The 13,229-nt window shown below is 37.7% G+C and overlaps 1 protein-coding gene across 1 annotated transcript in view; it reads right to left on the reverse strand.

Annotated features, from left to right (window-relative positions):
- Positions 1-1,933: 1,933 nt before the first annotated feature.
- Positions 1,934-13,229, reverse strand: part of LOC121320637 (gamma-taxilin-like) — a 15,133-nt gene continuing 3,837 nt past the window's right edge. The window contains exons 4-10 of the mRNA XM_041259151.1: positions 11,553-11,723; positions 8,127-8,321; positions 5,510-5,629; positions 4,953-5,027; positions 4,646-4,738; positions 3,591-3,686; positions 1,934-3,097 (exon numbers count right to left, since the gene is read on the reverse strand). Coding sequence (XP_041115085.1) covers positions 2,789-3,097; positions 3,591-3,686; positions 4,646-4,738; positions 4,953-5,027; positions 5,510-5,629; positions 8,127-8,321; positions 11,553-11,723 — 1,059 coding nt within the window. The 3' untranslated portion in view covers positions 1,934-2,788. The remainder of the gene's footprint in view (positions 3,098-3,590; positions 3,687-4,645; positions 4,739-4,952; positions 5,028-5,509; positions 5,630-8,126; positions 8,322-11,552; positions 11,724-13,229) is intronic.

A 13,229-nucleotide genomic window follows, 5' to 3' on the forward strand; every position in this document is an offset into this window, starting at 1 on the left:
CCTCATTTTGTTTCACAGTTAGCCTCGTGTACAAACCTTGTAGAGGTAGATTTTTTTTTTTTTTTGCATAACCTGAGAATCAAACTAGCATAATCAAAGGGTGTTAAATACATACAAGTGGAAAACAGAAAAAAGTCAAAACATCACATCAATAATGACAGCAACCCAAACAAATACAGTAGCTTTTAAAACACAGTTCTTTGAACAAGTACAACCACCTGGGTGTCATAAAAAGAAAGTACATAATGAAAAAAATACCAAACATGGCATACATCCTGGTATTTGCCTCAAACAGGTAGGATACAATAGTCAAATAACCTTATTTGAGGACTATACCAAAAGCATAAGGTATGTCAAATGAACAATGACACAATCAATACCCTTAGTACAAATCACTGTCCTCACAGACATAAAATCCACCTGCTACTTTGAATCGTACACATTCACATTGTTTAGAAAACTCAATGACACTGGCTCATAAAAGCTGCATTACCAAAATGATATAGTACATACTGCACCTCCAACCCACCTTAGGAACAGACTCCATATAAATGTGTCCATCTGGCTCAGAGGGCCTGACATGGTCAAAGTCTGGAAAATCTAAATTTGTCCATTAAATCAACTCAATTTTGGACATTGCATTAGTAACTAGTAACTCATTGGCAATACTGCCTGCATACCAGCATCTACACCCAATAAATTAAAAAAAAAAAAAAAAAAAGATATTGTGTGTCTGAGATGGATGTAGTGAGAGAATTCAACCTAAGTTCTGTAGATAACAAAACTTTTCACATCCAGAAGTACTAATGACACAAGAGTTTACCAGCCATGCGCTCCCTACTTTTGGGAACAGTCTTTATTACAAGTTTGAGTTTTCAGTACATTATATTGCACTCAGTTTTCGGCAGTGTAAACACACCCAACATTCAAGTACTGTTACAAGGAATGAGAAAATAGAAAGTGATCAAAAACGCTACTTATTTTAAGCACATGGTTTAGAAATGTTATCTCAAAAGTGCAAAAAAATAAATCTAAGTACCATAGAGTGAGCTAGTGCTCAGAAGCACATGGTTTAAATAAAGGTATTTATAATTTGCACAAAAATATATATAGATTTATTTGAGTTCCTTCATCTCTCTGGTCCCAAAGTTAAGTCCAATATAGTGTTGTCCAGATGAAGCCAATTCTTTTTTTAAGTAGAATTAAAAATAATTACATACACCATCAAAATGTTTTGCATATCTGGGTTTTTAACTTTAAATGCAAACGATGTACTCCGTACAATAAATTTAGATGGAAAAGGTCCTGCCAATTTATAGCTATCTTCAGAGTTTAAACCCTGGGTTCCAATAGTCCAGTTTAAGAGATTAACTTGTACCAACCCTGAGGAATGTGGATGGTAGTAAACCCTGTATTTCCAACAAGAACAAGTGGACGAAGGTGCAGTCAACCCTGGAGTAATTACAGCAACAGACCTATTTGTAAAAAACATTTACATTCATCATACCAGTATTAAAATCCTGGGAAGGTATACGGTGTTTGGTTTGGTGCATGTCTATCACTGGGCATTAGTTTCTTCCAACCACTTCACAATGGAAAAGGAAAGGGAATGTACATTTACAATGCTAATACTTTTGTTAAATCAGGTGACGTAACACTACCTAAGAACAACAATTTTACAGATTTACAATGATTTGTTTAATAGAAAGGCTTTCTGTACACAATTTTACTGCATGTTGCAGACTGTGCACATTGATATTGCTTGAATAATGTATTCTGCATGTTGGTAAACGTCTATTGCGGTTGATTGGAATCAATCATTGGTAGGGTTTCATTCCATGAGGTGGCAACATGTGATCAAAGCAAATGGACAGCACTGTTGTGCAGTAGCAGGCCACCATGGAATTTTAGAAAGCAGTTTACGTTAATAAAAATTAAAGTTAAAATATAAATTAAATAAAGTTCATACTAAAAGGACAAGCTTGTGAAATAAAGAATGGGAATGACAGCTGGGAAGCAGAGGTAACATTTGATTCACAGAAACAGGATATTTTCTTTGCCAATTTAGGTTAAATATTTCATAGAAAATACCAGTTGACTGCTACATGTAGCACCATATTTTCTGCCCTTTAGCCTAGTCTGAAATGTCTTCAAACCCTTCTCTGTTACCTTGCTATATGTAAACTTCAACCAGAACATTGCATTTATTTCTTCAAGAAAGATTGCATGTGGCAAGGGCTTGGGGTCTATCTTAACTATTATACTACTTACTGGCTTTGAAGAATGCAACATAGAACATTCTAATCAGGTAACTTGCATGTGTTCAACACCATGTTTACACTGCAAGTTTCTCAACTGAAAACTGCTAATGACTCAAGTAAACTCAAGATAATTCACTTGTCTTACAATTGCAAAGAAATGTAGCCCTGTGTAAGTACCCTATAAAATTCGGTTTCCTCTGAAATGCTGATGTCCACAAATATCAGACTGTGGTATTGGTGTTGCAGACGAGGGAATTCAAATCAAGGCAATACAAATGAGGCAGATGTGCGCAAAAGTTGTGAAAAATGTATAAAGTAATTTGACTTATGAACGCTGCAAGTTACAGCTATTTTGAACCACATGAAATTCTATATTTTCTAAGAAAATACAGATGTGGTAGAAAAACGAAGTAAGAAATCCTCACCACAAAGCCAATAATTATCAAGTACAGAGCAAATTTATTATTATTATTATTAATACACAAAAATATATACCTCCACAACACACATTTAGCCCTTTTCTCAGTTCACATCAGCTGATGTGGCTGAGTGCCTTCAGCATCAATGCACCCTGGCTGGTTAGCAACACCTGTGTCTGGTTGGGTGCCCATGTCCTCACTGGCTGAGTCCACAGTCTCCTCCTCGTCAAGCTGTTCTGTGCTGGAGGGTGCCTCCATGGCAGGCTCTGTTGGTCCAGTCCCTTCAGACATCTGCCCCTGAAGGACTTTCATCTTTTTGTTCAGATCGTTCCTCTCCCTCTGCATAGCCCTGCACAGCTTCTCCAGGCGCTCCAGCTTTAGTTGAAGGGCTTTGTAATCCTTATCCCGTACCGTTTTCTTAATAAAAAAAAAAAAAAAGTGTAATGGTAAAAAAAAAAAAAACACAAGGTGATAATCTGACTGATTGTTTCCTGGCTAAATTTATTTTTGCACTTTGATGCTAAATATGGTACAACTCGGAAAATCGCCTTAAAACGAACAAAACAAAAAATACTAAATACAAAATATATATTATGTAATTCTATATAAACACAAACTGAGCAATATGTACTACACTTACTATCAGGGCAGGCTCAAGGCTACTACGAACCCCCTCCCCAGAGGACTTAAACTTAAGGTGAAAAATCAAAGTTTAATTTTTTCAGTGAAAATTAATCATCCCCACGATCTATGTGGGCAGCGCTCGCGGTGCCTGCCTACAAATCCAGCAACTAGTGTGTCACATCATAACTGAATGACACATCCAGTCTGTGCCAAATGCTCCAAGCGTATCAAGGTGGGAAAAAACGCACAGTTTGGAAAGGGAAAGTGTAATGTACAAATGCCTCACCTCTTCTGCCATCTGCAGGAGAGCTGTATTATTGTTTTCCCATTTGGTACGCCAAACAGTAGTCTCCTTTTCCAGCTTCTTGATTTTCTTTGTCATCTGTGCACAAAAATAAATCACAACAGTTTGCGTATCACTTACTAGAAGTTTACACTAGTTTGATTTTTTTTTTTTAAAGATATGAAAACTAGACCAAAAACATTACTGTGAATTTTCTCCCAATGTACACCGCTCAAATTTAAAGGAGCAACATTCCAAACTTAAACTGAAATGAACAGATAAATTAATGGTATTATGTGCACAACATCAGTGACACACATCTGAACATTAATGTGAAAGTCATGTGAAAGTAAAAATGCCAGTAGTCTGTCCATATGAATGTCTCACTATCAAGTATAAGCTCCTCTGGCGTTAATGGAATCTACATTTACAGGCCATGCTTCTAATAAGGCGGCAGATTACATCTTTGGGGGATCGTGTCCCATTCGTCAATCAGTGCAACACCAAGCACTCTGCTGTCACTTGGAGGGTTGCAACGCTGATGAACACGACGTCCTAGAAGGCCCCAAAGGTGTATAGGATTAAGGTCTGGACCTCCTGCTCAAGATAATCCATGACAATCCTAGCAGTATGACAATGGGCATTATTTTGCATCAGAACAAACACACCAGCAAATGGTCTTACTACAGAGTCCCAGACTATGTCTATGTACCAAAGAGCTGTAAATCCGCCCCTTGGAAGCACAGCAAAATCCATGCGATCTCCATACCACAAGAGAATCCCCTCCTAAATGGTAATGTGGACAGGTGAAACCTAGATTTATCATTGGGCACTTGTTTTGTACACTGACAGAGCAGCCACTTCAGTTGAGAAGCTGTAAATGGTCTTCTTGACCTCATACCAGACTCAACTGTTTATCACAGTTTTGTTGCTATATTATAAATATAGTGCAATTGTTTTACGTGTCAAATAATTTAACTGTTCTTGGTCTATGCAGCAGAAAGCAGAAAATATATTTGGCCATTTTTGGGACTGTCGGCTTTTTGACCCAAACTTACCTTTTCCATTTCTTGCCTGAAGGTAGTGAACACCTCATTGCTCTTTGCAAGAGTGGTCTGAAACTCCTCAAACTTATCCATATACAGAGAAAGCTGCAAATGAATTTAGAAATTACTACGGTACATACAAATAGTAATTTTAATAATAAAAATACTTCTTATACCTTGAAATAACGAAGTTGAAAGGTCACCATATCATACTCAAATCCAGAAAGCTTTAAATGGCATTTGTAAATGTCAAATCAATATATATATTTTTTTTTAACAAATGAATTCTATCAGTCCAGCGTTTGTTTTTGTTGTTTACCTGTTGTTTGAGTTGGGACTCCTGCTCTTTCATCAACTCACACATGTGCCTCGACTCAGTTGCTTCTTTTAAAAGCTAAATTTAAAATAAAAGAAAATAAATGTACTTGTTTTGCTACAATTGTTTATTTGCCAAGCCACAAGTGGTTGGTTACATTTTTATTACTGTAACAGTATAAGGTTTAATCAACAATACCACATATTATTGTGATATTAAAAGTGCATGAATGCTACAATTGGTTATCAAATTACTCATTTAAGGCTGTTCAGTTTTTATAGGCACATCTAGGAGTGTAATTTGACAGAATTAGATTTTAATCATTTAAGGCTGATTTCAGACTTCAGTGACCGGAACATGCAAATGTGGGGTCGAGACTGGCTTAGTAAAAAATAAAATAAATAAAAAAATAAAAAACGACCTTAATGAAACTTACAGAACTTCAATTCTTGGTAATATGACCTGATTTGAATTCAGAGGATACAAATAAATCGTGGGTGTTGTAGAGTGTGGTCTAACTTGTGTCAATATGTGCGACATCCTTGCCTTAAGATACTCACAAAGTCTCTCTCCTGCTGATGTTTGTGCTCTGCCTCCATCATGAGTTCAGTGGTTCTCTGAAGCTTTGCATCGACCAACTGCTGCTGGAGCTCCTTGTGCTTGAACACCTTGTCAATGTGCTGAGGGCAGGGGGGAGGGGAATAAACAGATACATCAATAAATAAATCAATATGTAACAACTGCGTATTTAAAAAAAAAAGTATGGATACATAGCTCCTACTAAGAATATATAGTTTGTCTCGCCCGCCCTAGCTGACCTTATAATAGCAAGACAAGTGGAATATTATTCAGCTTTATCTATGTTTCTTGACAGTCTATGTAAAGTGGAATCCACATGTTCCTAAATATTTACTGAAAGTAATTAACGCCCTACATAAAATGTGGCAAGATCTTCACAAAATGCAGCTCAATTGCAAACAAAGCATTGAGGGTGAAAAAAAAAAAATTGCAGAAATGTTGTTCTAGTGTCTTAATTATGAAGGTTAAAAAAATCCATAGTGTTTCATTCTTATTTCATTACATTTTCACAGTAGAAATGTTTTTACAGTAAATCGCTCACATCCAGTAAATGCACTCCGCGTAGAGTGCAGGATGCGCCTTACAGCCTGGAGACCGCAGGTTCGAATCCAGACTATGTCACTGCCGACCGTGACCAGGAGTTCCCAGGGGGCGGCGCACAATTGGCCGAACGCCGCTCCCTGGACTTAGGTCGTCAGAGCAATCCACGGTTCACCGCACACCAGCAACCCGTGGCTGATTGGTTTCACTGCATACCCGCAGGCGCCCTTTCAGATGTGTGTTGTCCTCCGGCACTATAGGTCTAACAGCTTTGCTGTGGATTTGCTGTGCAAAAAAATACGGCTTGGCAGGAACACGTTTCAGAGGACGTATGTGTCAGCCGACATTTCCCCCGAGTCGCCGGCGGGTTGCAGTGGTGAACCGGGAATTGAAAATAACACATTTGGCATTCTAAACTGGGGAGAAAAATGGGGTAAAAACCATTGGCTACAACTAAATAAAAAAACGCAACACCTGACACTTTTGGCGGCCGGTAGGGCAGGTCAATGTTAGGGTGACCCCTGTGCTTGCACCTCACTGGCAATTTTCTGATATCTGGTTGCAGATTAGAAACTCCTATCCTATGCATTGCATGGAATTCATCCTCTGTCATTCTTTTTCGCAAATTTGTTTGCTCACATAAGTAAGTGCGACAAAACTGGGTGACATTTGGATATTCAGTCTTTTGTCTAACAGTCCCTCCTAACATTGTACTCTTTAAAAACGGCAATGCTCGTTGCAAATCAAACCTAGTATTTTGTCTTTATTCCGAACACAAAAATACTCATCACTCCACTTTGTTAAAAACACAGCATTCAATCTATTTTCCGTTTATATTGTGGATAAGCACAGACCATAATCAACTGTCACAACACACAGTACACAGACGAAAAAAAGCAGCTGAAACAAGTGAAATTAGTTAGTTGTACTAGCTTGACTAGGAATTAAAAATAGAACCATGTCAAACACAAGTAGCCTACTCTCTGATTATTTTATTGAAGTCTTAATTTAAAGAATTACAAACAACACTTGATAAATACATCAGAAATAGTGGTACGTTCTTCAGAAAACAATTCATATATATTTACGCAAGCTACGGTCAATATAAATGCTAACATCATAAATGCTAATATCATTGTTAAAACTGCATTCCAGCTCATATATTCAATGACCCCAAAAGTGCACAAAATAACTTAAAAAGTAGCGGTGAAGGATCGCTCAGTGTACTGGTGAGTGTGACTTCTGACTGCTTTGCTAGCAAAGCCTACACTGGTGCTTTCTAAATCAAGTTATTTTCCTCACTTTTGAGGTTATATTGAACTGCAATACACTTTTTACAATGACAGAAGCACAACGTATTTGCAGCTGTTTGCAAATCTGATTTGGCTTCTCCTCAACTAGTCGTCAATAAACTATTTAAAATGTATTCTCTGCTTAGATTTTTTTAGGCATTGAAACCAAAGCAGCATACCCAGTTAAAAACAAAATCCTTAATGTAGCAGGTTAATCTCTACCACTGCTACTGCATTTGTAGGACACAGACATCTGCTCCAAAAGTTACATTGTGGGAAATGTATGTGTATGTTGAAGAGTGCAAGTTTTTTACGTTGATTTCACTCCTCTGTAACAGCTAACAGGCTGGATACTTGTAACATATTGGACTTGAGAGCGGTGGTAAAATTGTATGTATTACTGAACCAGAGCGGGAAGCTCCAGGGTTCGCAACTGCTTCTGGTGCACAGTATTTACCACTGCTACACATAATGTAAAACAAATTCCCAATGGAAGAGCTGCATATAGCTGGAGAGATGCTGGTACTGATACAATTCATAACTATGTATCTCCAGCTATACCCTGCTGTATTTACAGCTCCTGTTTTGACAGCTATACCCCTTGTGTGCCGCAATGGTGTGCTTCGAGGGCCAGACCCAGAGGGTGTGTACTAGAACAGAGATTTTTATCAAGCAGAAAAAGGCAAAAATAAATAAAAAAATACATAAAATACTGTATTTATGTATTTTTCAGGCTAAAGGGAATCTCTGATCCACCACTGCTTACCTCCTCCCGCAGATCATACTGTTCAATGAGTTTCTTCAGCTTCTCTGCCAGTTCAACATTCTCCTGACGGAGTTTAGTGTTGTGGATGTTATGCTGCTCCATCTGTGCTTGAATTTCATTCAGTGTCATCTGGAAGTGTGCAGTTGCCTCTTTGCGCCTTTCCTCATCCTCACGCGCCCGCTGCATATTTTCCTCCTGCACAGGAGACTTACACAGGTAAATGAATTGAACCCCAAGATTAAAGCTGCGCAAACCAATTATTCGGATCAAGCTCTACACAGGTGAAGGACACTTTAGACTAATTTACCATTTCAAGTGAAACAACAAGAAAGAGCTGCTTGGATTTGTGCAGATTTCTGTTCTCTACTGAATCTAGGAAAAGAAACAATCATCTCAAATCCAAGCAGCCGTTTCTTCACTTGGAAAGTTAAATTAGACCAGTCAACACCGACGACCCTCACCGTATTGTTAGCACACGATTTCTGTGAACAGCTCAATCTGAAGAATCGCGCTACCAAAGTGATTCTTAAATCTTACCTTGTAAATCGTGAAGAATATTTATGTCACCACATACGCCTTATGCCTTTCCCCTATGGTTATGTTTCCATCACTTACATTTTCTATTCATTCATAGCTTTAAAACCCTCAATCATAATCCATTTTGGAATTAAACTATAAAAGGTTTTTTAAGCATACCCAGGAGCATAATGTAAAGCTGATAAAATTGCATTGTTTTTACTCTACAACACCAGTGAAAATACAATCTTACAAGACAGCTTTGTCCAAACTGTAAAAACAATATTTGAAAGTGTTGACCCTAGAAACTTAAGTCACATGACATCAAAATGTCAGCCATTTGGGTCAGAGGTCAGTGTCAAGATACCAACACATTTGCAATATAATGTTTATTTAACACAGACAATTTGAAGTACCTAGAGTGTCAGAGGCACCTTTTTAAAACTGGTGTCACAAATGGGAAATTTTTTCTTGTGCTTTAGTTTCGAAGTACAATTTTGCCATATTTGTTTCATAACACTGGATATACGAAGACAGCATCCCAAATGGTTTACGATATTAGTTGTTGAAACAGCAGCAGTAGATAGTACTTATAAGCTCCCTTCATTGAGAAAATTCTCTGACAAATGTTTGGGCTTGAAGTAAAGAGACTTCTAGTGAAGTTCTTGGTTTTACAAATATTTTATATTCACCTGCTTGGCAAGGCTCTACATTTAGATTTTTTACTACTGGCCCCTTGGGCCACTGAGATAGTGTTTTTACTGGCCCAGATACAATTTCAACTGGCCCAATAATAAGTACATTAATTTGCCTGCTCAGCAAATTAATAGCAGAGTAATGTATTAGGTTGTGTGTTAGCGCCATTCAAAAATAAAATAAAATAAAACACTTATAGATTATGTGTATACCACATGATCTATTTTTTAAATCTGGCTTTTTGTACATTTAATATATTTTGACTAGATGACAATATAAAAATAAAATGAGTTATCATCTGGAATAAATTCACCCGATGTTTAATTTTTAAACTATTATTGTGTTATTTTATATACTGGTTATTTTTGGCTTCAGGGTTGCTACGCATCAGTAAAATTAAAGAAGAAAAAAAAAACTCCCTGTTCTTCACTGTGGAAATCTGCTAATCCTGAACTACATGGACAGAAACTGAAGTTCTGGTAGAAATTTTGGTCAGACACCAAAATCTTGCCGAACTCGACAAAAAACCCTCACACAATAGTAAAACATTCAATCTTTTCTCAAATTACTTTGTTTAAATGGCGACAGTAGGAGAACCGTGGGGGCACTGCGTAAACTGCATTCTCCTACTGTAGACATTCAAGAAATGCATCCATTAAATTAGCGAAGTGCTCCCTCAGGGCTTTCTTCCACAGCAATATGTAAGAATCAAAAACATACTATATTAAAAACCAGAGCAATACAGCAATAGCTGCAATCTTTCAATATGCCTTGCAAGACACTGTAAACATCCGGTTCACACACCATATAAAAATGAGTCGAGTGCAACTGCAAACTGCATTGTGAACACAAACAGACTCGGTACTGCAAAAAAACAAAAACTTTAGCTCACATCTCATTTCCGTATGTTAATTAATGTGTACGGTACCCAAAGAGAGCCCACGTCTCAAATAAAAAAAAAAGTGGCTAAGTGAAGCCTTTCAATATATGAGGATATTATTTCAGACATTTAACATGCACACATTGGTGTGCTTGCGAGAAAATGAAAATACTGTATTCAAGATTTGAAAATGTATGTAAATGACACTTTTTTACAAGCAAACCTGCAACGAGCTGTTACCATGGTAACAGCAGTGCTAAAAGGTTAATGGATCTATACTAATCCTAAAACACTATTCAAACAATAATCATAATAAAAATAAATCATTCTAAGACCTGTGTCGCTTTAGCCTCTCCCAAGTCAGCACCAATCTTACTGCTGATATGAACAAGTCCTCTAAAGATTGTGAATGGCATCTCTGACCTGAACACATTGTACCCCAAATCAAAACGTTAGACAATTCGATCCCGCTGTCCAGCTTCCATGTTGTGTACCTGGGTATCCATCGGTGCATCTTTTTGCTGCAGTCACAGCAGCAGACAAACACCTGCTATCTTGCAAACTATTACTGTGAGACTGGATAGGAGGGCAACTAAATGTTGAATTCCCAACAAAAAGCTGCTGTTTTATCTGCAAATCTGGGAAACTGACATTTCTTTCATTGTCATTATGAAGCCAGATTAAGTCTGTCTTCCACGCCACTATTTTCGTCTTCATTTTTTTTCATAATTTCTTTCTTTATCATTATTGATTTAAACGCTTTACTTTTGGCTTATTGGTGCAGCTGGTTGCTTATTCAGGGGAAAAAAAAAAAAAAAAAAAAAAAAAAACCAGCCATGTCGAGGTAACTAATAATACCAACAGCACTTCAGTACATAGTCTCAGATGCTGACTGTACAACAAATACAACGTGCGGTGGGAAAGTTCGGAGAGTTCAATTACACCATTATCGGGGGATAGATATGTTTTTAAAAATGGGTTTGTAAATTCGGTTTTCGGCATTTTGGCACACTGACCCATTTTCCCGCGTTCATGAAATGGAAGCAGTGTGTACTATGCTATATACGTTACACTATTAAAATAATGTTACCGGCCTTGTTGGGCCTACTTCATAACTACTGGCCAAACTGATCTCTGGCCGCCATAAGTAGTGTCAAACCCTGTTAGGAATCCAGAAGCTTTTATTTGTTTGGTCAATTAAAAGGTGGTGAGCCTTCTCTGTGATAATATATTTTCTGATTACACACACACACAAACAGTCTACAAGAGTGTCACTTCCATTCATGCGCACAACAAACTGGCCATAAAAGTCATTGCCATTCATGCACACTCACCTTCAGGGTCTTGTTGTGTCGCTGCAGCTCTCTGCAGAGGCTCTCCAGCTTGCTGCGAGCCAGGATGGACTTGCTGTGTTCACTCTGCAGGTGGATCTTCTCTTTCACAATCTGAGCCTGCTTCTTCTGGAGGAGCTTCATCTGCTTTTGTACAGTCCGACTTGCCTCTAGCTAAAAGGATAAAAAAGGGAAATGTCTAATCAAATCACATAAGTAGCAAAGCACACACTGCATTTGTTGATGTCAGGATACACAGGGGCAGCCATATCTACCTATATACACACACAGCAGGGTTCTCCCAAGGCCTTTTCATGCGGGTGGGTCGCCCGGCTTCTTAGGTGTCAGCACCCAGTTGAAAAACTCTGAGCTGCCAGTCTTGCAGATGCTACTCTGCCTTTAATGATAAGGATTGATTGTGCTGCTAGCAGACAAGCTCACCTGCGCGTGCTGCGTGAAAAAATAAACCACACGACAGTTGTGTTGCTGTGTTAGATCTTGACACTACATTTAACCAATCAGAGAGTTGAAGGGGTGTGTTTTCCGTTTTAAGCACTTCGAGAGGCTAAAATGTTAAAATGACTGAAATACATGATTATTTTGTAAGCAAAAATAGTGATGATGACTGTGGAAATTACCAAACCAAAATGGATGATAAAAAAAAAATGCAGAAAATGAAAAAGAGCAACCCGATATAGTCAACGAAGAGCAACTTGTAGAAAGCGAATTGGAAGAACCGCAAGAAGGGCCAGTGCATATAAAAAAAAAAAAAAAAAAAACATTGTGATAGTGGGTATGATGTTATGGGGGGGGGGGGCAAGGAATTGGGTGGTATGGTGTGCAAACTCTGCCAGAAACACAAAAAAGATTGCAAAGGATCAGGACGTAAAAGGAGCAGTTAGCCTGTGTACGAATTAGGGTGGATTTGAAAACATGCCATTAGGCTTCACAATGAACTCTTTGCCCAGACATGCTGTACTTTCTACAAAGGTAATTAGGCTTATGACATTTGCAAGTTGGATACATGAAGTACAGCAGGGATGAAAGCAAGCCTGAGAAGAACTTGACAATCATTAGCTGTATTTCCATTAAACTTTTTTTTTTTTTATGTGCCATAACTCATGCATATATATATATATATATATATATATATATATATATATATATATATATATATATATACATACACACACACACACAAAAAAAAAAAAAAAAACTTGACAACTGACACTAATTCCATAGGGGTGGTTACATCTTTCTATAAATACCATTGCGCATTCTAGCTACCTGTTCCACACTAAAGTGAAAAAACTGTTTTGGAAAACCTTTTTTGCTTTTGAATCCCCGGGGCTGGAATTTGGTGATAGGCTACTGAAATAAAACAGAGAATGTGTGGTTTGTTAATTATAATAACCAGCAATCCGGACTCCTACTTAAACATTCATAAACATTTCTTGTTGTCTCTGACACTGTCATTAAGCAGTGCCGCTAGTAGCCGGGGTTTTCACATCTCAACATTAAAAAAAAAAAAAAAAAAAAAAAAAAAAAAAAAAAAAAAAAAAAAAGATCCTGCCTCTCTGCCCTGTTGCATATTCATGACCACTGAAACCCTTGACCTTGAACCCAGCATCCTTGACATCCTTTCAAATAGTTTTGAAAATTGGTCCTAAATTGTGCTAA

This window comes from Polyodon spathula, chromosome 9 (assembly GCF_017654505.1).
Source record: "Polyodon spathula isolate WHYD16114869_AA chromosome 9, ASM1765450v1, whole genome shotgun sequence".
In the NCBI taxonomy this organism is placed as follows: domain Eukaryota; kingdom Metazoa; phylum Chordata; class Actinopteri; order Acipenseriformes; family Polyodontidae; genus Polyodon; species Polyodon spathula.